Consider the following 26,733-nt stretch of genomic DNA (forward strand, 5'->3'; position numbering starts at 1 on the left):
AGAACAACTGATTTTCTTCTAGTTCTAGTGCAGTAGAAAAATAATGGAATCTTGAAAGCTAATGAACTTATTGGATCATTAAGTACACCTATGAAGGACTCTTAAATTTGCATCAGAGTGGTTAACTTTATATTTTGTGTATTGTTTCAATCCTGGCATTTTCACTATCATAAAATAATCAGTATCTCATATCTGCTGTTACAGGTTGGTTGACTTGTCAACCCCACCGTGTGTGGAGAAAATTATTAATGAAACACTTGCAATTGGTGCTCCAATGTTGCTTCCACCACTCAAAGAACGCATGGAACTCTTACATTCTCTACTACCCCAAGGGCTAAACCTTTCTAAAGGACAGGTAACACCTAGAAAATACTTATTGTAGTTTTTGTCTGGTGTTATTTCCCTCAATGGTAATGGTACACAAATCACACAATGCTATTGAAATATACAGCTTACCATAAAAGTTGCAACTCTCTGAAGATGGCATGTAACTAACATCAAATCGGCATGAATTGTACTACGTCCTTGGATATGCAAATGATTAGCATTCTCTCAGAACCCCACAAATTAGGTAGGAGTAATTTCATCTACACTCTGTAGACAAGGAAAGATTATCCAGTGGGTTTCTCATTCAGATATCACATTTGATTCTTCATTGTTTTTGAGAAAATAGTGTTACATCTTGTGTGGAAAGGAGAAAAATTTACCAGCACGTGCCAGACTTTGACAGTGGTAGAATCATGGCCTTTCAAGATTGCAATTCATCATTCCAGAATATTTCTACCCACACTGGTTGAACTTTCATGACTGTCATGCAAATATAGAATAGAATTCCATCCTGGATTTTCCATTGTTTGAATGTAGAATAGATGAGTTCAAGAGGGCTACACTCAATGCATAATCTTAACTGCTCCAAACAACCAGCACTGGAGAGGACCGACATATTGTTCACTCTACCAAGCAGGATCGTACAATGATGTCATATACCTTGAATCAAAAAATGAGTTTATCTGCAGCAAGACAAGTATCTGTATGATCAGGGTGATGACAGCAAGAGCACCAGGGACGATTAGCATGATGACCAATGTTATGGCTTCCTTGACACAGCAACAGAGAAAGATACACTGACATTAGTTTATTTATCTATTTCATCTTCGAGCATTTTGCGTGTTATTGATGTCCATAGTATATTCAAATTGAGTTATGCATAATGGTATATATAATAATAAAGAATGTAGTTAACTCATGTAGATTTGCATACAAACATACAATGAGCATAAGTTAAAATTTTATACCTTTCTTAGCAAAATCAAAAAATTTCTCTATGGCACAGAAGACCTCCTTTGTAAGCCAGCTTTGTACAGCATTTCTAAAGATTTTTTACGAGGTAGTGTGTGCTTCTGGCAGCAGTGCATTGAACAGTTTTATTTCAAGATATGTATAGTTTTTGTAAGTCTTGCTTAGTCTTGTAAAGGGTTGGTCAGTCTTTTCTTTGTGATGTGTATTGTGACAATGGAATGATTGCCTTAATCTGGAGCTCTCGTGGTTTTCTTTTGTGGAGACTAGGCAACTAAGTATAAATAGTAATGGGACTGTCATTACACCCAATTTCTGGAAAAGTGGCCTACAAGATACATTGTTCTTGAAATACTTGCTACACATCTGATAGCCTTTTTCGGCCACATAAAAACTCATTTTTTCCCAATGCAGATGCCACAGAGCAGTATGCAGCATGTTATGTGGCTAATAAAAAAATTTATAATAGTAGCTGAGCATCTTGTTTTCGCACAAGCTCTAAGTTTATGTTACAGATATATGACTGTTGATAATTAAGTGTACATAGAACCTGTGTGGAGGTTCCAACCTAATTTGTAATCCAAAGGTACACCAAGAAACTTAACCAACATGCAATCACTGTTGGTATTGCTAATACTAAAAATAACATTTTTGGTTTTATTTTGATTCACTGTTAATTCATTATATTTAAGCCATTTACTAGAAATTCTCAGGACAGCTTTGCTTTGTTCCTTTAGATCCCCTGTGTCATTTACAGTTGCAAAAAAGGTGATATCATCAGCATACACAACAGATTTACATGGTTGGATACTAAGCAGTTCATTAATATAGATTCTAAAATATAAAGATCCCGGTACAGAACGTTGAGGCATGGCTCTTGAAACATCTAGAAATCCAGTGCTCATACCCAACTCTAACAATGGACACAAGCATGTCACCTCATTGTATTTTGAGATGAGTTATAGTTACATGCACAGCTTTACAGTGGACATATCCATGTGTGGAGGGTCAGAGGAGAACGAACATTGCCAGATGGCATCCAGCATCATTGTACATGTTGAGTACTTGATGTGAGCAGAAGGGGTGCAGTTAGGTACACAACTTAATCACTTGGACAGTGGGCACTACATTCCTGACATGTGGCTGTGCCCTATCTTCAAGGTCTCTGTGATATCTTCTTGCAAAACCACATGTTGCCCATAATGACGTGACCTCTTTCTTTACAGGGGTATTAGGTTATTGCTCTGGTCTACATGTTCTCCAGATCTCTCATTCAGTGAAAGCATGTGGTCACAAGTTACCGGTAAACTGGCATGCCACCACTCGCCAGCCACAAGGACTAATTAACTCTGGCAAAGAGCTGAAGCAAATGTGGAAGGATTGAACCTATGTCTGTCATCAGAGTTCAGTTTGACTCAATGCCCAGTCATGTTATAGTCCTTGTTGGTGGCAGAGGTGATAGCTCTGTGTGCTAAATTTTGCCCCTTGAACAACTAAGGAAAGTGGAAAGTGTCAAGTACTTGGGGAGTGTGATAGAGGAAAATGGAAGTAATGAGAAAGAGGCCAGTGAATGTCGCAGACAGGCAGAAACATTCATGAGGAGTGTTAGGAATCTGGTTCGGAACAAAGACTTCCCACAAAAATCCTTTCCCTGCCTGCCTAACCTAAAATGGGCTATAGAACATAGACTATTCATATTACCACACTGATCAATTAACAATATTAAAGAACATGGAATCCTACATCTTATGGCATATGTAATGCATTTTTGAGAAAAAAGTGAACAAAGTATGTTCTTTTCCTGTACTCTTCATATATTAATGACTTACCACACTATATTCATAAAAATGCAAACCTAGTTCCTTTTGCTGTTGATAAAAGTATAGTAATCACACCCTACAAGCAAGAATTGTGTGCTCCCTGCCGCCGTTGGATAAGCAGCTGCCAGCAGCAAGTCGTATACCCCTAGCTTACTTATTTGCTACATAGTTTAATTCTTAATTTCTTTGCGTGTTTTTGGGTACTTGCATTGTTTAATTCATATATTTCGTGCGTATTATAGTATGTGAGAGTTGTAGCATCGCGCTTTAGTGTTTACTTTGTAGATTCTTACTTAAATTGCGTGTGAATTTCGTATAGGAGGTGTAATTTCGAGTTTTACTTACTGTAATTGTAAATTCAGGCAGATTGTAGCGCAGTAATTAGGCATTTGTACAGGTTAGTTGGTACATTCTTTGCGTGTTTCGCTTGTGTTATCTAGGCACGGACTCGTGTTTCAGTAACTGTTGTTCAACATCGATTAGAATGGACAGGGACTGCGATTGCTGTGTTCGGATGAGGGCTGAGTTGGCATCCCTTCGCTCACAGCTGCAAGTGGCACTGACTTCGGTCACGCAGCTTGAGGCTGTTGCCAATGGGCACCACTGTGGGGAACCGAACTTGGGTATCATGGGGATGTCAACCTTGTCCCGTCTGTCCCCAGATTGGTCTGCCGCTGTGGTTGCCCCGGTTGCTGCCCGCAATGGGGCTGAGCCCCCGCCTGTGGTTGATTGGGAGGTCGTTCCAAGGCATGGAAGGCAGTGAAAGACGTCCCCGGAGGCTGATCAGAAAGCCTCCCCGGTGCGTCTGACAAACAGGTTTCAGGCACTGTCTCTGGCTGAGCCAGATGCAGCTGCCTGCCCTGTTTCAGAGGATCATTCTCAGCCTTCAAGGTCTGGGTAATCGCAGAGGATGGGCTTATTGGTATTTGGGAGCTCCAATGTTAGGCGCGTAATGGGGCCCCTTAGGGATATGGCGGCTAAGGAGGGGAAGAAATCCAGTGTGCACTCCGTGTGCATTCCGGGAGCAGTCATTCCTGATGTGGAAAGGGTCCTTCCGGATGCCATGAAGAGCACAGGATGCAGCCAGCTGCAAGTGGTGCCACATGTCGGCACTAATGACGTGTGTCGCTTTGGATGTGAGGAAATTCTCTCTGGATTCCAGCGGCTATCTGATTTGGTGAAGGCTACCGGTCTTGCTTACGAGATGAAGGCAGTGCTCACCATCTGCAGCATCGTCGACAGAATCGACTGCGGACCTTTGGCGCAGAGCCGGGTGGAGGGTATGAATCAGAGGCTCAGACGGTTTTGCGACCGTGTTGGCTGCAGATTCCTTGACTTGCGCCATAGGGTGGTGGGGTTTCGGGTTCCGCTGAATAGGTCAGGAGTTCACTACACTCAGCTGGCGGCTACACGGGTAGCGGAGGCTGTGTGGCGTGGACTGGGCGGTTTTTTTAGGTTAAAAGGCCTCGGGAAAGTACAGGGTGGGCTGCGATGTCAAAGGGTGCATGGCAAATACAGGACGTGCTTGGATCAAGGAACAGTCGGAATTATAGTTGTAAATTGTTGTAGTTGTGCTGGAAAAGTCCCTGAGCTTCAAGTGCTAATAGAAAGCACAGAAGCTGATATCGTTATAGGTACAGAAAGCTGGCTAAAGCCTGAAATAAGTTCTGCAGAAATTTTTACGAAGTCTCAGACGGTGTTCAGGAAAGATAGATTAGGTAGAATTGGTGGTGGAGTGTTTGTGTCTGTCAGTAGTGGTTTATCTTGTAGTGAAGTCGAAGTAGATACTCCGTGCGAATTGGTATGGGTGGAGGTTATACTTAACAGCCGAACTAAGTTAATAATTGGCTCCTTCTACTGACCCCCAGACTCCGATGATACAATTGCGGAACAGTTCAGAGAAAGTTTGAGTCTCGTAGCAAATAAATACCCCACTCATACGGTTATAGTTGGTGGGGACTTCAACCTTCCCTCGATATGTTGGCAAAAATACTTGTTCAAAACCGCTGGTAGGCAGAAAACATCTTCCGAGATTGTCCTAAATGCTTTCTCCGAAAATTATTTTGAGCAGTTAGTCAACGAACCCACGCAAATTGTAAATGGTTGCGAAAACACACTTGACCTCTTAGTCACAAACAATCTAGAGCTGATAGAGAGCATCATGACCGATACAGGGATTAGTGATCACAAGGTCGTTGTAGCGAGGTTCAATACTGTTTCTTCCAAATCCGTCAGAAACAAACGCAAAATAATTTTATTTAAAAAAGCGGATAAAGTGTCACTAGAAGCCTTCCTAAAAGACAATCTCCATTCCTTCCGAACTGACTATGCAAATGTAGACAAGATGTGGCTCAAATTCAAAGATATAATTGCAACAGCAATTGAGAGATTCATACCTCATAAATTGGTAAGAGGTGGAACAGATCCCCCGTGGTACACAAAACAGGTCCGAACGCTGTTGCAGAGGCAACGGATAAAGCATGCGAAGTTCAGAAGAACGCGAAATCCCGAAGATTGGCTAAAATTTACAGAGGCACGAAATTTGGCACGGACTTCGATGCAAGATGCCTTTAATAGGTTCCACAACAAAACATTGTCTCGAAATTTGGTAGAAAATCTGAAGAAATTCTGGTTGTATGTAAAGTACATGAGCGGCAAGACGCAGTCAATACCTTCGCTGCGCAGTGCCAATGGTACTGTTACCGACGACTGTGCCGCTAAAGCGGAGTTATTGAACACAGTTTTCCGAAATTCCTTCACCAGGGAAGACGAATGGAATATTCCAAAATTTGAAACATGAACATCTGCTAGCATGAGTTTCTTATAAGTAGATACCGTAGGGGTTGCGAAGCAACTCAAATCGCTTGATACGGGCAAGTCTTCAGGTCCTGATTGTATACCGATTAGTTTCCTTTCAGATTGTATATGAGTGCTCACCGATAGATCTGTACCTACAGATTGGAAAATTGCGCAGGTCGCACCAGTGTTTAAGAAGGGTAGTAGGAATAATCCATGTAACTACAGACCTATATCATTGACGTCGGTTTGCAGTAGGGTTTTGGAGCATATACTGTATTAAAACATTATGAATCACCTTGAAGGCAACGATATATTGATACGTAATCAGCATGGCTTCAGGAAACATCGCTCTTGTGCAACGCAGCTATCTCTTTATTCACACGAAGTAATGGCCACTATCGACAGGGGATCTCAAGTTGATTCCGTATTTCTAGATTTCTGGAAAGCTTTTGACACTGTTCCTCACAAGTGACTACTAATCAAGTTGCGGGCCTATGGGGTATCGTCTCAGTTGTGTGACTGGGTTCGTGATTTCCTGTCAGGAAGGTCGCAGTTCGTAGTAATAGACAGCAAATCATGGAGTAAAACTGAAGTGATATCAGGTGTTCCCCAGGGAAGCGTCCTGGGACCTCTGCTGTTCCTGATCTATATAAATGACCTGGGTGACAATCTGAGCAGTTCTCTTAGGTTGTTCGCAGATGATGCTGTAATTTACCGTCTAGTAAGGTCATCCAAAGACCAGTATCAGTTGCAAAGCGATTTAGAAAAGATTGCTGTATGGTGTGGCAGGTGGCAGTAGACGCTAAATAACGAAAAGTGTGAGGTGATCCACATGAGTTCCAAAAGAAATCCATTGGAATGCAAATACTCGATAAATAGTATGATTCTCAAAGCTGTCAATTCAACTAGTACCTGGGTGTTAAAATTACAAACAACTTCAGATGGAAAGACCACATAGATAATATTGTGGGGAAGGCGAGCCAAAGGTTGCATTTCATTGGCAGGACACTTAGAAGATGCAACAAGTCCACCAAAGAGACAGCTTACACTACACTCGTTCATCCTCTGTTAGAATATTGCTGCGCGGTGTGGTATCCTTACCAGGTTGGATTGACGGAGGACATCGAAAGGGTGTAAAAAAGGGCAGCTCGTTTTGTATTATCACGTAATAGGGGAAAGAGTGTGGCAGATATGATACGCGAATTGGGATGGAAGTCATTACAGCAAAGACGTTTTTCGTTGCGGCGAGATGTTTTTACGAAATTTCAGTCACCTGCTTTCTCTTCCGAATGCGAAAATATTTTGTTGAGCCCAACCTACATAGGTAGGAATGATCATCAAAATAAAATAAGAGAAATCAGAGCTCGAACAAAAAGGTTTAGGTGTTCGTTTTTCCCGCACGCTGTTAGGGAGTGGAATAGTAGAGAGATAGTATGATTGTGGTTCGATGAACCCTCTGGCAAGCACTTAAATGTGAATTGAAGAGTAGTCATTAGATGTAGAATTAGCTGAGCAAATTGTAAATAATATCCTTCAGAAAATTATTAGATAATACTCTGCAAATGGACTTTTCACTAAATCTTGAGAAAACACAGTATATAGAATTTTGTACAGTAAATGGCATAACATCATTGATAAATATAGGCTTCAAACAGCAGTCTGTTGCTAAGGCAGAATATTCAATATTTCTGATGTGTACATTGATGAGAAATTGAACTGGAAGAAACACGCTGATGATCTGCCGAAACAGTTAGGTTCAGCTACTTTTATGCCATTAGGGTTATTGCAAATTTTGGCTATAAACATATAAGAAAATTAATCTACTATGCCTATTTTCATTCACTGTTTTCATATGGCATCATATTTTGGGGTAATTCATCATTAAGAGAAAAAGTATTCATAGCATAAAAGCATATAATCAGAATAATAGCTGGAGCCCACCCAGGATCACCTTGCAGACATTTATTTAAGGAACTTGGAATATTCACAGCACTTTCACAAAACATATATTCATTTATGAAATTTGTTATTAATGACCCATCCCAATTTAAAAATAATAGTGAAGTACATAGCTACAGCATTAGAAGAAAGGATGATATTCACTATTATGGGTTAAATCTCACTTTGGCGTGGAAAGGAGTGAATTATGCTGCCAAAAAAAAAATCTTTGTTTTTTTGCCAAATAGCATTAAAAGTCTGACAGAGTGCCAACCAACATTTAAAAACAAATTAAAAGAATTTCTGAATGACAGATCCTCCTGCTCAGTAGATGAGCTTAAAGATATGAAGTAGTAACTGAAAATACATATATATAATCTGTGTGTGCGTGTGGAATGAAAACTGAGGTTAAACTGGCACATTCCACATCGTTACAAAATGTCATATTGATAATCTGTGGAACAAGTATTAATGCAATGTAATGTTACCTCTGACCAATGAAACAAAAATTGATGAACTCTAGTTCCCCAAAAAGTATTGAAGAGTGGTATCAAACAGGTAAAAAGGACTGCAAACACAAGTTGAGTATCTCTCTGATGTCCCACATTGCTGATTTGCACAGCCACTCGAAATGACTTTAGATACGTTCCTGGTAGTTGCCTCTACATTTCCATGACCCTTCCTTGATGGCTTTGATTTCTCGGATATAAACATCACAGAATATGACGTTTATCCCACATATGAGAATTGTTATAAGTTACCTTTATAGTAAATATCAGTTGCTGCTACTGCTATTGCCATTGTCATCAGTTTGAAGAGTGATTTGATCCGTGACTTCAAGTTAGTGTTTTCCAAGGATTTTTATACATGCATAAGTACTGTGCCATACATCCATTTGGACCTGCATACTGTGTTCAAGCTTTGATCACCCATTACAATTTTTATCCCCACACTTTGTTCCATTACTGAAGTAAACATTCCTTTATGCCACAGCTTGTACCATCTCAGTCTATTCCTTTTCTTTCTATTCATGCTGTGCCCTTTGATCCAGTACCTCTTCATTAGTTAGTGGTTGTACCCATTTAATCTTCAGCATTCTTCTGTAGATTCTATTTTCTTCTTGTCTGTACTGCATAATGTCCAGATTTCACTTTGGTAAAAGCTACACTCAGACAAATACCTTCATAAAAAGACTACAGAACACTTAAATTTTTATCAGATGTTAACATATTTCCTCTTTCCAGGATAGCTTTGTTTGCTATTGTTAGCCCACATTTTATGTCCTCTTTACTTTTAATTCCTTTAGTTACGATGGCTATCCACAAAGTACATTAAGTGTTAGTTTGTGTCCGTTAGGGGCGGGGCTAGCGCGGCCGTCTTGGTGTCATGGCATTCCGCCGCTCCGTCGGCATCCTGCCGTGCTAGTGAGAGGTTCATGCTGTACTCCGTTGAGTTACTGTGACAGTTTGAAATGTCAGCATTAATTGAAAATGCCGCGAAGTGTGAAGTGCGTGCTGTAATAAGGTTTCTGACTGCAAAAAACTGTACACCGATATAAATCTATCAGGAGCTTTGTGAAGTGTATGGGGACAACATAATCAGTGAAGGTGGAGTGCGTCAATGGGTCATAAAATTTAAAAATAGCAGAACTAACGTTCACGACGAAGAGCGAAATGGAAGACCCACCATAGTGACTGCCAAACTTGTCGAAAAAGCCGATGCCGCAGTTCGTGAAAACCGTAATTTCACAATAACGGAGCTCTCTATGAGTTTTCCACAAATTTCACAAAGTTTGTTGCATGAAATCATTACTGAAAAGCTTGGTTACCACAAGTTTTGTGCAAGATGGATACCAAAAATCTTGACAGAGATTCACAAAATCAGCGAATGACTGCAGCGTTAACGTTTTTGGATGCTTGCGAGAAAGATGGCGACTCATTACTCGATCGCATCATTACTGGTGACGAAACATGGGTTAAGCATGTGAACTGTGAGACAAAATTGCAGTAAATGCAGTGGGGGCACACAAATTCCCCCCAAAAACCGAAGAAATGCATGCAGACAATGTCGGCAAGGAAGGTGATGGCGACTGTCTTTTGAGACAGAAAAGGTGTAATTTTTGTGGATTTCCTTGAAAGAGGCACTACAATAAACTCTCAAAGCTATTGCCAAACTCTGCACAACCTCAGAATAGCAATACATAACAAGCGCAGGGGGAAGTTGGGCTCAAAGACCTTGCTGATTCACGACAACGCCCGGGCCTACATGGCAAATGCCACTCGTGAAGTTCTCGAATCTTTTAAGTTTGAGTTGTTTCCTCATCCACTGTACACTCCTGACCTGGCACCGAGCGACTTCCACTTCTTCCCAGCAATGAAGAAGTGGTTGGCTATGCAGTGTTTTGATGACGACCCACAGCTTCAAGAAGTGGTAACCACGTGGTTGAAGGCGCAGGTGGTCGAATTTTATGACGAAGGAATTTCCAAGCTCATCCATCGCTATGATAAGTGCCTTAATTTAAAAGGCAACTATGTAGAAAAGTAGTATTTAAGTGTGGCTTTCATCTGTATGTAATAAAAAAAATTTCCAAAACGTAATGTACTTTGTGGATAGCCCTCGTATCTTGTTACCCATGTACTGAAACTCACCTAATACTTTTGCGTCTCATTTGATAATCTAAACCCCTTACCATTAGCTGAGTGAATTGATTACCCCTAATTACCAAAGTTTGGCTTTATTCCTGTTCATCTTATACCTTATTTTAAGATACTGTCCTGTAATATCTGACAAATACAGATTCCCCTCCCTATGGAGGAACGGTCAGAGATTTTGGGCTCAATAGAGTGGCTGCAGCTTGCTCCTTACGAGGGTGCTACCTGAACTGAGCCTGTCCATTGATGTGAGAGTCCCCGTAAATACCAAAGACCTGGATTTGTGGGGCAGTTCTTGTTATTTCTGAAATCTTTAATATGCACCATTGATAGTAGAATGATTGACCGCATCCATGTTTACTTTTTTCGATTCAGGTTGCTTCCTAGATTTTTATCAAATGCTTATGACATCTGTCACACCCTGGGCTTTGCTTCTGGCCAGCTGTTCACTTTGTGAACTCTGCTGTCCTCAACCACAGAAACTGCCTGTTTCTTCTACTGCCACTGTGACTGATGAAAAACTGTGTTCTGCCTATGCAGAACAGGATGGAGAATCATCCATTCTGATCACTGGTCTTCCAGTTCCTTTTCTGTCTCTGATAATGTTGCTGGCAAACCTTACAATTGAAGTTTCTTTTCCCTCAGCTTCAATTCCCTTTCCTGAATACTCCTCCATTTCATGTACTGAGGTGTCAATGTACAGTTTGAAAATGGGAGATAGGCTACAACCCAGTCTTACTCCCTTCTCAATTATGCCTCCCTTTAATTTTCTTTGTCTCTTATAACTGCAGTCTGATTTCTGTACAAGTTGTAGCTTATGTTTCACTCACTAAATTTTACTTCTGATAACTTCATACTTCGAAAAAGTATTCAACAACTTCCAAGTCTTTTTGTAAATCTACAAAAATTTTAAATATAAGTTTCCCTTTTTTCAGCACTGCTCTGCCAAGTTATTCTCACAAGCTCCTATCTTCTGGCTCATCTTCACCCTTATCCTTCATATTGCCTTCAAGTTTATTTCCATCTATATATTACATGTGCCTTTCAGCTTTTCCCACCTTCGCTTAGTACTGTTTTCCCATCTGAGCTTTTGGTGTTCATACACATGTTTCTCTTTTCTCCAAAGGCAGCTTTAATTTTCCTGTAAGTGGTATCAACTATTCCTATATTCATATATGATTCTATAGTTTTGCGTTCCTTTGCTACCCGTTCCTGATTCATCACTTTGCCGTTCATGTCAATCTTATTTTTTTAATATTCCTTTTTGCTTTTCATATTTGCTGCATTTTTATATTTTCTTCTTTGGTCAGTCAAAGTTAATATCTCCTGTGTTATACAAGAACATCTTCGAGGCCTCGTCTTTTTGCTTAGTTTATCTTCTGTTGCCTTCCCCACCTCATCTTTTAAAGCCATCCATTCATCTTATATTGCATCAGTCTCCCCTGTTTCAGTTACAGGACCAAATTCACGTAGAATGTGTCGATGTAAAAGTTGATGTGCATGGTGCTTGGGGTCAGAAAGGGTGTTCTTCTCATTGAATTCCTACCTGCAGGTGAAACTGAACTCTGATCGTTACTCTCACTGCAAGAATTACAACTCACCATTCACTACAAGAATTACTGGATGCTTTACAGTTGTTTTATTGATCCACAATAATGCATGGTCATATCACATCTACATCCGCACTATGCAAATGTTAAGTGTGTGGTGTAAGCTGCTCCCCCCCCCCCCCTCCCCCCTCTCACCCCTTTACATATCAGTTTGCTGAAAATGTTTCAGCCTGGCTGTTTGATAATTTTAAAGACATCGAACACCTAGATTAGCTGGTTTGTTGAGAGGTAAACTTACTCTCAAGGTACATGCATCGGTAGTTAGTCTCAACCGTGTAGCCTATGATACATGCCTTATCTACTCCTTTCACACTACCACAAAAATGTGTTTAGGTTATAAATGAGAGAATATACTTGAATGGAACACTAGATTTTGTTCGATTATTGATTGTAAATCACTTTAACACAGATTCAAGTTGCACTTTCACTACACTTGCATATACTCATCATTCACAATATAAAATGATTTAATTGGATAGATAGAAGATCAACTCAAAGGGGCAGCAGAACACACACATAAAAGACTGTTGTGATTAGCAAGCTTTCGGAGCCAGTGGCTTCTTCTTCAGGCAGAAGGGTTGAAAGGGAAGAAAGAAGGGTGAAGGAAAAGGACTGGAGAGGTCTAGGAAAAGGGGTTGATTTTGAGAAAGTCACCCAGAACTGCTGTTAGGGAGTGGAATAGTAGAGAGATAGTATGATTGTGGTTTGATGAACCCTCTGTTAAGCACTTAAATGTGAATTGCAGAGTAGTCATGTAAATGTAGATCTAGATGTTCTGCCACCCCTTGGTGAGCAGATTTTTTTTATCTATCCAGTTAAATAACTTTATTAATAATTGAGATGCTGAGTCGCGATAGGCACAACAAAAAGATTCACACAATTATAGTTTTTGGCCATTAAGGACACACACACACACACACACACACACACACACACACACACACACAAATGCAAACGCAACTTGCACAGATGTCTGCAGTCTCAGAGAAATGAAACCACAGTTGTATGTAACAGTACCATACAGCAAAGGAAGAATGACTGCTTAAATGCCTCTGTGCAGGTTGTAATTAGTCTAATCTCGTCTTTACAATCCTTCAGACTTTATAATTAGTCTTTTGTGGATTAGTTGATATCTGTATTCAGTCATCTGCCAGATTTGGTTTTTCACTGTTCACATAATGTTCTCATGTGTGAGAAGCTAAAATGTGATTATTTATGTTGTCCTCCTTTGTATACGTGCACTATCCCATGTTAGTCCTATTTGATACAGGCCCCCACATGTTTGAATAGTATTCTACAGTATGTGATTGCAAGCTTTCTCAGCATATTCCAATGATGAAATGCTTTTGGGTGATCAGCTGAGCGGTTGTGTCATCTTGTCACAGTATTTCAATAAGTTTCGTAACTGTTATTTTCAGGCAAAGTGTGGGATGCTATGTTCTCCATGTAAATATAGCAGCTGGAGTGTTGATCTCTTCTGTGGGTGGGCCAATCATCCGCTTCTGGAAGAGGGTGCTGTGTCAGTGGATTGAGAATGCAGTGCAGCTGGTGGAGGAGGAGCACAGTGCAGTCCTGGTGAGGGCATCGATTTCCAATGTCTGTCCATTCCGTACGTAGGTACCACCACCTTCAGCAAGGAGCGGTTCTGTCATATTTTCGTAATTGTGGAATCCCACACTGTGCTGAATTGAAATCTGCTATCTCATTTATAGATTGTTGTGCAGATGTATTTCTACTGCCTCCGTAACAATTAAGTCCCAGAAGCCATTGGTGTTCAGTAGTTACATCATTTGTTCAAAATCGGAGGTGTGTTCCTCACTGATGCTATACTCTGCCATCGTGGACTTGGCTGTCTGCCCTAGTCAGACATTTCTGACATGTTCCATATGGCACTGCGAGATGCTTCTCTGTGTCTGTCTGATGCACTATATCCCACATTTGCACTCAATACTGTAGTTGGCTGCCCTGCGTATGGCAGGAGTACATGTTTGGTATCTTCTTCTGGTTTGTCATTCCCTCTCCTACTTTCCTTTAAGGCACTTCTTATTTGCATCTCATTGTAACCATTCTGCAGATGTTGTAAAACATTTGGCAAGCTCTTGCTTAAAAGAGGATAGCTCATGTCTGCCCTGGGACATGAGATTGGTCATAATTCTACATCTACATCTACATTTATACTCCGCAATCCACTCAATGGTGTGTGGCGGAGGGCACTTTACATGCCACTGTCATTACCTCCCTTTCCTGTTCCAGTGGCGTATGTTTCGCGGGAAGAACGACTGTCTGAAAGCCTCGTTGCGCGCTCTGATCTCTCTAATTTTACATTCGTGATCTCCTTGGGAGGTATAAGTAGGAGGAAGCAATATATTCGATACCTCATCCAGAAACGCACCCTCTCGAAACCTGGCGAGCAAGCTACAGCGCGATGCAGAGCGCCTCTCTTGCAGAGTCTGTCACTTGAGTTTGTTACACATCTCCGTAACACTATCACGGTTACCAAATAACCCTGTGACGAAACGCGCCGCTCTTCTGTGGATCTTCTCTATCTCCTCCGTCAAACCTATCTGGTACGGATCCCACACTGATGAGCGATACTCAAGTATAGGTCGAACGAGTGTTTTGTAAGCCACCTCCTTTGTTGATGGACTACATTTTCTAAGGACTCTCCCAATGAATCTCAACTTGCTACCCGCCTTACCAACAATTAATTTTATATGATCATTCCACTTCAAATCGTTCCGCACGCATACTCCCAGATATTTTACATAAGTAACTGCTACCAGTGTTTGTTCCGCTATCATATAATCATACAATAAAGGATCCTTCTTTCTATGTATTCGCAATACATTACATTTGTCTATGTAAAGGGTCAGTTGCCACTTCCTGCACCAAGTGCCTATCCGCTGCAGATCTTCCTGCATTTTGCTACAATTTTCTAATGCTGCAATTTCTCTGTATACTACAGCATCATCCGCAAAAAGCCGCATGGAACTTCCGGCACTATCTACTAGGTCATTTATATATATTGTGAAAAGCAATGGTCCCATAACACTCCCCTGAGGCACACCAGAGGTTACTTTAATGTCTGTAGACGTCTCTCCATTGATAACAACATACTGTGTTCTGTTTGCTAAAAACTCTTAAATCCAGCCACACAGCTGGTCTGATATTCTGTAGGCTCTTACTTTGTTTATCAGGAGACAGTGCGGAACTGTATCGAACGCCTTCCGGAAGTCAAGAAAAATAGCATCTACCAGGGAGCCTGTATCTAATATTTTATTGGGTCTCATGAACAAATAAAGCGAGTTGGGTCTCACACAATCACTGTTTCTGGAATCCATGTTGATTCCTACAGAGTAGATTCTGGGTTTCCAAAAACGACATGATACTCGAGCAAAAAACATGTTCTAAAATTCTACAACAGATCAACGTCAGAGATATAGGTCTATAGTTTTGCGCATCTGCTCGACAACCCTTCTTGAAGACTGGGACTCCCTGTGATCTTTTCCAATCATTTGGAACCTTCCGTTCCTCTAGAGACTTGCGGTATACTGCTGTTAGAAGGGGGGCAAGTTCTTTCGCGTACTCTGTGTAGAATCGTATTGGTATCCCATCAGGTCCAGTGGACTTTCCTCTGTTGAGTGATTCCAGTTGCTTTTCTATTCCTTGGACACTTATTTCGATGTCAGCGATTTTTTCGTTTGTGCAAGGATTTAGAGAAGGAACTGCAGTGTGGTCTTCCTCTGTGAAACAGCTTTGGAAAAAGGTGTTTAGTATTTCAGCTTTACGCTTGTCATCCTCTGTTTCATCATCCCGGAATGTCTGGATATGCTGTTTCGAGCCACTTACTGATTTAACGCTAATTTTGACATTGTTTCGCTTCTGTTTGTATGAGAGGTTTTGGCTGCGTTTAAACTTGGAGTGGAGCTCTTTTTGCTTTTGCAGTAGTTTCCTAACTTTGTTGTTGTACCACGGTGGGTTTTTCCCATCCCTCACAGTTTTACTCGGCACGTACCTGTCTAAAACGCATTTTACGATTGCCTTGAACTTTTTCCATAAACACTCAACATTGTCAGTGTAGGAACAGAAATTTTCATTTTGATTTGTTAGGTAGTCTGAAATCTGCCTTCTATTACTATTGCTAAACAGATATTGCTAAACAGATAAACCTTCCTCCCTTTTTTATATTCCTATTAACTTCCATATTCAGGGATGCTGCAACGGCCTTATGATCACTGGTTCCCTGTGCTGCACATACAGAGTCGAAAAGTTTGCGACTGTTTGTTATCAGTAGGTCCAAGATGTTATCTCCACGAGTCGGTTCTCTGTTTAATTGCTCAAGGTAATTTTCGGATAGTGCACTCAGTATAATGTAACTCGATGCTCTGTCCCAACCACCCGTCTTCTTCACTGCTCTTTCTATGTGTTGGCTGCAGCTCTTTCTGTTTACATAGTGCATTTGTCCTAATGGATTGACTTTTACATTATGAACGGTCTTTGATGATAACGGCTTTTCAACAGAGTGTATACTTGTGTACGAGTTTTGTGTTCTTGCATTGTGAGCTTGGTTTTAACTTTTGCAGACCTACTTACTTTGTTGATTATGAAAATGTGGCAACATGTGGTCATCTTTACTCTTGAATATGTATAACTCTTAAGTTAAATCGAAATACACCATACTGAGCCAAGGGGAAAAAGTTAACTAAAATTATTTTATCTTCTACACTGTTTTGAGCTATAATCAACTGGTAAACCATTAGTCATTATCATCTCACCACATGCACAAAATAAGGGAGTCTTAGTTAAAAGACTGTTTAAAAGATGACATTTGAAATATTTGTGGAATAATCTTCTGTAATCACTATGAATTTTCTTCATTTACTCCTGCCTGTTAAGTTCAGTTTTTTGCATCATACTGCTCTCTGATCAGAATTATTTCTATATCCGCATCTAAGCTCTACAAATAACGTGAAAATGTCTGACAGAAAAGTTCATGTTTCCATGAGTAACAATTTTATCTACCTCAATATTTTCCGCTTGGCTGTTCTTCATTGGCTAAAAATGAATGGAAATAAATTAAGAAAGAATGCATTTATAATTGAACTAATTTGACGTTACTAAATCTCCTCGGATTTCTTGACATCAGTTCACAGTGTGACCATATTTCAGAACACACATACTCCCCTTTCGTCTCATGGCCCATCTTCTTCACAAGAAGGTGAGAGGAGACTAAGTGACGTGATTCCTTTCAAAACATTGTGGACACACTGTGAATTGACATGGAAAGAAGCACTGAAATGTTTTATTGCATTGATATACCACATAAACCTTAAACTTGTTTTGATGTCTTGATTGCACTATGAAATATTATACTTTATGGAAGTTTCAACTATGTTTTGTGATGTTTACAGAGAATGTTACTGGACATAATTTTGGCAAGCTTGGAAGACCATGGTCATGTCTCAGCACTGCTTGGCTTTAGCAGTTGGTCTGAACCAGAGGAGCAACTGGATGTACAAGATCTTAAAGCTCTCATGGAAACACTTCTTTGCAATTTATGCAATCACACTGTAAGAAATAAATAGTAATTATCTCTGTTCTTTTTTACTGCTTGTTCAGTTTTCATCATCAGTATGCCTTACTAATATTGTGTTTTAATAGTTGTTGTGTATGTTATGGTTGTGCCATCTGTTGTTCCAAGAGGAATGTGTAGTATGCTTCAAGATATTATATTCCATCTTTTTAGATGGCTGTTATGTAATTGTTATTTAGTTTACCTTGCATTTTAAATAGAGTTCCATCTCTTGGAGAATGTCAAAAATAAAGTTTTCGGCCAGTAAGGCATTTGTAAAAATAAATCACACACACACACAAATGCAAACGCAACTCACACACTTGACTGCAGTCTCAGGCAACTGAAACCACACTGGGCAGTGTAGTTTCAGTTGCCTGAGACTACACTTGTGTCTGTGTGTGTGTGTGTGATCTATTTTTGCCGAAGGCCTTAGCGGCCGAAAGCTTTGTTTGTGACAGTCTTTTTGCTGCACCTATCTGCGACCCAGCATCTCCACTATATGGTGAGTACCAACTTTTCTTTTCATAATATTGTTACATTCCATCCTGGATTTTCCATTGTTAGACTTCCATGTCTTCATCTTGCAAATGAAAAATCAGAGTCCCTTCAATTTTCACGGAATTCCACTTTCCACTTTCAGAACACGGGTAGCCTGGGCTTCGGCTGTGAAAGGATGTGAGTTTTAAGGGAGAGGGTAAGGAGTCATTCCAATCCCGGGAGCGGAAAGACTTCCTGTAGGGGGAAAAAAGTATAGGTATATACTCGCGCCCACACACACACACACACACACACACACACACACACACACACACACACATCCACATCCATACATATACAGACACAAGCAGACATATTTAAAGGCAAAGAGTTTGGGAAGAGATGTCAGTCGAGGCGGAGGTGCGGAGGCAAAGATGATGTTGAATGACAGGTGAGGTATGAGTGGCGGCAACTTGAAATTAGTGGAGATTGAGGCCTGGTGGATAACGAGAAGAGAGGATATATTGAAGGGCAATTTCCCATCTCCGGAGTTCGGATAGGTTAGTGTTGGTGGGAAGTATCCAGATAACCCAGACGGTGTAACACTGTGCCAAGATGTACTGGCCGTGTACCAAGGCGTGTTTAGCCACAGGGTGATCCTCATTACCAACAAACACTATCTGCCTGTGTCCATTCATGCGAATGGACAGTTTGTTACTGGTCATTCCCACATAGAAAGCGTCACAGTGTAGGCAGGTCAGTTGGTAAATCACGTGGGTGCTTTCACACGTGGCTCTGCCTTTGATCGTGTACACCTTCCGGGTTACAGGACTGGAGTAGGTGGTGGTGGGAGGGTGCATAGGACAGGTTTTCCACCGGGGGCGGTTAAAAGGGTAGGAGCCAGAGGGTAGGGAAGGTGGTTTGGGGATTTCATAGGGATGAACCAAGAGGTTACGAAGGTTAGGTAGACGGTGGAAAGACTCTCTGGGTTGAGTGGGCAGGATTTCATGAAGGATGAATCTCATTTCGGGTCAAGATTTTAGGAAGTCGTATGCGTGCTGGAGAGCCACATTCAGTCTGATCCAGTCCTGGGAAGTATCCTGTCACAAGTGGGGCACTTTTGGGGTTCTTCTGTGAGAGGTTCTGGGTTTGAGGGGATGAGGAAGTGGCTCTGGTTATTTGCTTCTGTACCAGGTCGGGAGGGTAGTTGCGGGATGCAAAAGCTGTTTTCAGGTTGATGGTGTAATGGTTCAGGGATTCAGGACTGGAGCAGATTCGTTTGCCACGAAGGCCTAGGCTGTAGGGAAGGGACCGTTTGATATGGAATGGGTGGCAGCTGTCATAATGGAGGTACTGTTGCTTGTTGGTGGGTTTGATGTGGACGGATGTGTGAAGCTGGCCATTGGACAGATGGAGGTGAACGTTGAGGAAAGTGGCATGGGATTTGGAGTAGGACCAGGTGAATCTGATGGAACCAAAGGAGTTGAGGTTGGAGAGGAAATTCTGGAGTTGTTCTTCACTGTGAGTCCAGATCATGAAGATGTCATCAATAAATCTGTACCAAACTTTGGGTTGGCAGGCTTGGGTAACCAAGAAGGCTTCCTCTAAGCGCCCCGGGGGGGGGGGGGGGGGGGGGGACCCTGGTACCCATGGCTGTTCCCTTTAATTGTTGGAATGTCTGGCCGTAAAGTTCCCATATCTGGCTGCAGTCCTTCTTTCCATCAGTCCTTATACCAGTTACAAACTGCACAATCCATAGCCCTCACCCACCTAATCCTTCACCTATACATCGACTCGAGCAATGAACACACCCGTCAACTCCTATCCCAAATCAAAGTCCTCATTCTTTCCTCTCCCACATCCACACCGACTGTTCATAGCATCCTCCTACAGGCCAACTGCAAATTAGAATAGCATGCCACCCTCCACCTCAAAAAACTATCCAACCTCCTGGTTTCCCACCTCCGGAAAGGCAACTCATCCTCCACAACCTTTCCAACAAACCTCAACCTCCTCTCATTGCACACAGACCCAGTCTCTCCCATCTACTCAATCTCCCACTTCCAGCTCCACTCCCCCCAACACCTCAAAATTCTAGTCAACACAATCTGGAACCACAACACCCCAATTCAGTAGTTAACCTTTCCTCCAAACCTCTCTCCCAATCCAAAACCTTTGTCCTATCCAAAGGCCTCACCTTCAGCCCCAATCCCAGATTCAACCAAACAGCCCTTGTCAAAGATTTACTGTCCTACACTCGTAGTGTCTGCTGGAATTATCACTTTGCCACGAAGAAAAATAATCCTGATCCCACTCCTAATGATCCAACTCCCAAAGACACTATCCAAATTGAACCCTGCCTGGAACAGTTCCGTCTTCCATCACAGCGGGACCCACCTCCTCTTCCTCAAAATCACCCTCTCCAAACCTTCCAGGAATTTCTCACTTCCAGCCTTGCCTCTCAATCTTTCTTGAAAAGCCTTAATTCTACTCCCAGCATCACCACAGCCGAAGTGCAGGCTATCCATGATCTGAAAGCTGACCAATCCATCATCATTCTTCCGGCTGACAAGGGTTCCACGACCGTGGTACTTGATCGTCGGGAGTATGTGGCTGAGGGACTGCGTCAGCTTTCAGACAACTCTACATACAAAGTATGCCAGGGTAATCCCATTCCTGATGTCCAGGCGGAGCTTCAAGGAATCCTCAGAACCTTAGGCCCCCTACAAAACCTTTCACCTGACTCCATCAAACTCCTGACCCCACCAACACCTCGCACTCCTACCTTCTACCTACTTCCTAAAATTCACAAACCCAAACATCCTGGCTGCCCCATTGTAGCTGGTTACCAAGCCCCCACAGAACGTATCTCTGCCTACATAGATCAACACCTTTAACCCATTACATGCAGTCTCCCATCATTCATCAAAGACACCAACCACTTTCTTGAACACCTGGAATCCTTACCCAGTCTGTTACCCCCGGAAACCGTCCTTGTAATCATTGATGCCATTTCCCTATACACAAATATCCCGCACATCCAGGGCCTCGCTGCAGTGGAGCACTTCCTTTCACGCCGATCACCTGCCACCCTACCTAAAACGTCTTTCCTCATCACCTTAGCCAGCTTCATCCTGACCCACAACTTCTTCACTTTTGAAGGGCAGACATACCAACAATTAAAGGGAACAGCCATGGGTACCAGGTAGGCCCCCTCATATGCCAACCTCTTTATGGGTCACTTAGAGGAAGCCTTCTTGGTTACCCAAGCCTGCCAACCCAAATTTTTGGTACAGATTTATTGATGACATCTTCATGATCTGGACTCACAGTGAAGAACAAATCCAGAATTTCCTCTCCAACCTCAACTCCTTTGGTTCCATCAGATTCACCTGGTCCTACTCCAAATCCCATGCCACTTTCCTCGATGTTCACCTCCATCTGTCCAATGACCAGCTTCACACATTCGTCCACATCAAACCCACCAACAAGCAACAGCACCTCCATTATGACAGCTGCCACCCATTCCGTATCAAATGGTCCCTTCCCTACAGCCTAGGCCTTCGTGGCAAATGAACCTCCCACAGAAGAACCACAAAAGTGCCCCACTTGTGACAGGATACTTCCCAGGACTAGATCAGACTCTGAATGTGGCTCTCCAGCAGCGATACGACTTCCTAAAATCCTGCCCCGAAATGAGATCCATCCTTCATGAAATCCTCCCCACTCCACCAAGAGTGTCTTTCCGCCGTCCACTTAACCTTTGTAACCTCTTGGTTCATCCCTATGAAATCCCCAAACCACCTTCCCTACCCTCTGGCTCCTACCCTTGTAACCGCCCCCCGGTGTAAAACCTGTCCTATGCACCCTCCCACCACCACCTACTCCAGTCCTGTAACCCGGAAGGTGTACACGATCAAAGGCAGAGCCACGTGTGAAAGCACCCACGTGATTTACCAACTGACCTGCCTACACTGTGACGCTTTCTATGTGGGAATGACCAGCAACAAACTGTCCATTCGCATGAATGGACACAGGCAGATAGTGTTTGTTGGTAATGAGGATAACCCTGTGGCTAAACATGTCTTGGTACACGGCCAGTACATCTTGGCACAGTGTTACACCGTCTAGGTTATCTGGATACTTCCCACCAACACCAACCTATCCGAACTCCAGAGATGGGAACTTGCCCTTCAATATATCCTCTCTTCTCGTTATCCACCAGGCCTCGATCTCTGCTAATTTCAAGTTGCCGCCACTCATACTTCACCTGTCATTCAACATCATCTTTGCCTCTGCACCTCCGCCTCGACTGACATCTTTGCTCAAACTCTTTGCCTTTAAATATGTCTGCTTGTGTCTGTATATGTATGGTGTGTGTGTGTGTGTGTGTGTGTGTGTGTGTGTGTGTGTGTGTGTGTGTGCGTGTGTGTGTGTGTGTGCGCGCGCGCGCGCCGCGGGAGTATATACCTATACTTTTTTCCCCCTAAAGGAAGTCTTTCCGCTCCCGGGATTGGAATGACTCCTTTACCCTCTCCCTTAAAACGCACATCCTTTCATCTTTCCTTTTCCTTCCCTGTTTCCTGAAGAAGCAACCATTGGTTGCGAAAGCTAGAAATTTTGTGTCCGTGTTTGCGTGTTATTTTATTGTGCCTGTCTACTGGCACTTTCCCGCTTGGTAATTCTTGGAATCTTTGTTTTTAATATATTTTTCCCTTGTGGGAGTTTCATATATATTTATACCAAACAAAAGCACTGGCAGGTTGATAGACACACAAACATACACACAAAATTCAAGCTTTCGCAACTAACGGTTGCTTCGTTAGGAAAGAGGGAAGGAGAGGGAAAGACAAAAGGATGTGGGTTTTAAGGGAGAGGGTAAGGAGTCATTCCAATCCCGGGAGCGGAAAGACTTACCTTAGGGGGAAAAAAAGGATGCGTACACACACACACACACACACACACACACACACACACACACACACATCCATCCACACTGTGTCTGCTACAGTCTCTGCTAACCCCCTGCCCCGTGTCTTACCCCATCCCTGTTCTAAGACTCTTAACTTCACTCATCCAATACCCCACACCCTCTCTTATGCAGTACTGAGTGTATGTGTCAGGATGGTATCAGGAGATGGGTGGGCATCCGGAGTGTTTTTCGTGCACATAAAATGAGAAATGCCAGGATTCAGGGAACAATGGGTTTTATTCCCAAGAACTACTACTAATGGGTACAATATCCATTAAAACTGGCTATTGCTGTGGAGTGAACCGTGCATGGAATGGAATGAGCATTTTGCCCTTCAATAGGATGGACTGGTGGACACTTCTAGTGGGTAAGGCAGTTGGCAGGCAAGAGAGTGACCCACTGTAGCAGCCGCCACTTTGCAGACCCTCTTGCGTACCTCATGTGAAGGCACCTGTCCCCCCATTGGCAGCTATGTGGCAGAAAGTTGGAGTATCTCACTCAGCAGTACCGTGGTAGTGATGTCCCTAGCTCAACGTAATAGTGTGGGAGCCATCCACACATACTCAGAGTAGTTTTTGTAACTGCTCACGCCACTGCCTGAGGCTAATTTAAAGTGATGAAAGCAAAATACAATAAAATTTTTTACGATTATTACCCATTGCCATGTACAATTCCTTCCGCCTTCCTTGAGAGCCGGTTACAGATCTGTGATTGGTTCAATGGTTGACACTAATCATCTTAATGACCAGTTCAAACCACTTTTGACGTACATGGAAGGTAGCTGAAAGTTAGTGTTTTTTTTTTATTGAAAAGAGGGATCTTAAAACAAATGGAGGGTTGAATTCTCATTTTTTTAAAAATTGATTATGAAATATGCAGTAAGGGGTACAAAGTTTGTGTTTTTACTTTACAGTATCATTATCCATTGATGTCACTTGAGTCGTTCATAATTGGAAGTATGTGGTAATGTAATGTATTTTCTACACACTTTGCGAAGCGTTTTTGAGTTGGTGCTGTGGTCGGTAGTTGACTGTGTGTGGGTGTGGACCCAAGGCAATGGCGGGCACAATGGTGGTGACCAGCTGGGCTGCAACTGAGCCAAAGTGCATGGTCATCTGGTCGCTGTAATACAGACGCGGATTCAAGATTGTTAAATGGCCAGCTGGCCAAATGAGAGCATGTTGTGTACCAGCGACTGCAACACTCGTGTCAATGGAGGCTCACGGAACTCAGAATAGACAGGAGTAAACTAACAATAAGGTATAGATACAAATTCAGAGGGCGTCTGTAAGAGGTGTAATTGGCAGCTGATCAACTGAGGTATCAAACACTTTCTTTACAGATAGTTAGTGTGTTTTTACTCCAGGCATCTGAAAACTACTTTCCCATAAAACTGTTTTCAACAAATTTGCATAAAAGTTGTGTAGACAGTTATACAGAAGCTTATCCTATTGGAAGGGCCATGTGTGTGATGTGTGACTCATCAGATGTTACCCAAGGTATTAACCATCTGCCTGGGGATTTGGTACAACCTGTGGTGGTGACTCGCAGGTTTTATTGTAGATGTATTTATACAAAATCCATACAATATTGTCAATGATCCATAGTGCTACAGGCACAGACGTAATGGTTGAAACGACCACTCGATTAGAATAATTCTGACTATGTCATTCAGCATCTTGCTCAGTACCAAGTGGAGCAAAGAAACAACACAGTTTCATGATGACCAACAAGCAGCAAAGTTGCATTTCAGTACCTTAAGCATAGGCATGTGTTGTTAAAGTGTAAAGTGTTTGCTATCTTTGTAAGACTTTACTTGCTACATTTAAGTGATATACTTGGTTAATTAATTAGGACACTATTGACATCTTATGGCGATACCTGAGAGAGAGCGACAGATCACTGCAACAAGAGAGGAGCAATATCTTGGTATGATATGGCTGGAAAAGAATGTGATAGTCTTGGTACTGTCAGATTGTTTAGTCTCAATTAATCCGGCTAACTCCAAATCAACAGAAAAAAGACATACAGAATGGGGCTGATAACATGGCAATAGGGTAAGCAATAAAAGCAGGAAGATAAAAAAAAATCAACTGCAGCAGCATGAGGTCATGGACGCCAACTGGCAAGTCCAGCTGAACGGAGGCACATGCACCATGCCCCGTCAGTAGTATAAATAACTGTGTCGAGTCGATTCAAGCATACTCGGTCTACCATAGAAATCAATAGGTGTTTAGTCTCGTGTCAATTGATAGATTACACCTTTCGGCATTTCCGTTTGCCTAAGGGTGTAATGTTGTTGCCACTAAGCCGGTTCTTCGCAGTCGGCTGCCTTATTTTGGCTTACTGCAGTAGAGCGTGTTGCGTCACCAAACAATGATTCTGAATGGATTTTAGTGCAGGTAACTACTATCAGTTCTCATGGGGTAATCTTTTCCTACCACCCATTCTATGGGGATTGCTACTATACATAAATTGTTAAAGTAACGTGTGTCATGGCACGCACACTGTGTTTGGATTCAGCACAAAAAGTATTTGTTATGTAAAGTGCACGCAGTGGGAGCAAATAATTAATTACAACATCATACAACGGAAAATTGAGGATGGAATGTAACAATATTATGAAAAGGAAAGATGCTACTCACCATATAGCTGAGATGCTGAATCTCAGATAAGTGCAACAATAAGACTGTCACAAATTAGCTTTCGGACACTATGGCCTTCGTCAAAAAGTGTGGGTTCAGTTGCCAGAGACTGCAGTCGCCCGCGCGTGTGGTTTTGTGTGTGTGTGTGTGTGTGTGTGTGTGTGTGTGTGTGTGTGTGTGTGTTATCTATTTTTGGCAAAGACCATACTGGCCAAAGGCTAATTTGTGACAGTTGTTTTGTTGTACCTATATGCGACTGAGCATCTCCTCTGTTTGGTGAGCAGCAATTATTTACAATATTTAGATAAGGACTTATGTCTTTATATTTGGAATGTTTCTCTCAATTGCTATTTTCAAATGAACAAAGTTACAATACTTCCCCATAGCTCAGTTTGAGCACCCTATAATTGCATTGAACACATTTATGCATGACATAGTAACATAAAAATAAAAAATATACTTCAAAGTGGGGAAACAAGCTCAGAGAGAGGAGGTAGACTGTCGGATAAAGTACAAAATACATAATGAAATTCAAAGACATGCAAGCAGAGCTCCAAAACGTTATGCTAATCACAATAAACATTTTCACTTATGTTTTTCAGTAAGAGCTAGAGCAGGGACTGTTATGATACCTTTTCTCTCATTATCTCTGTTCTCATTTACTTCCGTCTCTAGGCTGGTATATTTCACGTGAAATTATTGAGCAATGTGTGCTTAACAGTTCTTACTGTATCTTAAGCTGTGTCATGCATTCCATTATTACTTCTACTTGTTGCTAAGACAAGAAGATAGAAGAGATAGAGAAGATCCAATGGAGAGCAGTGTGCTTCATCACAGGATCATTTAGTAATCGCGGAAGTGTTACGGAGATGATAGATAAACTCCAGTGGAAGACTCTGCAGGAGAGACACTCAGTAGCTCAGTATGGGCTTTTGTTCACCGAGGAGTCA

General features: G+C 42.0%; 1 protein-coding gene across 1 annotated transcript in view; it reads left to right on the top strand.

The window, feature by feature from the left end:
* The window catches only part of LOC126282514 (probable E3 ubiquitin-protein ligase HERC1), a 715,173-nt gene that overhangs the window by 122,400 nt on the left and 566,040 nt on the right, over positions 1–26,733 (top strand). Inside the window, 2 exon segments of the mRNA XM_049982172.1 lie at positions 205–355; positions 17,526–17,684. Of these exon segments, the coding sequence (XP_049838129.1) occupies positions 205–355; positions 17,526–17,684 (310 nt within the window).

This window comes from Schistocerca gregaria, chromosome 7 (genome assembly GCF_023897955.1).
Source record: "Schistocerca gregaria isolate iqSchGreg1 chromosome 7, iqSchGreg1.2, whole genome shotgun sequence".
In the NCBI taxonomy this organism is placed as follows: domain Eukaryota; kingdom Metazoa; phylum Arthropoda; class Insecta; order Orthoptera; family Acrididae; genus Schistocerca; species Schistocerca gregaria.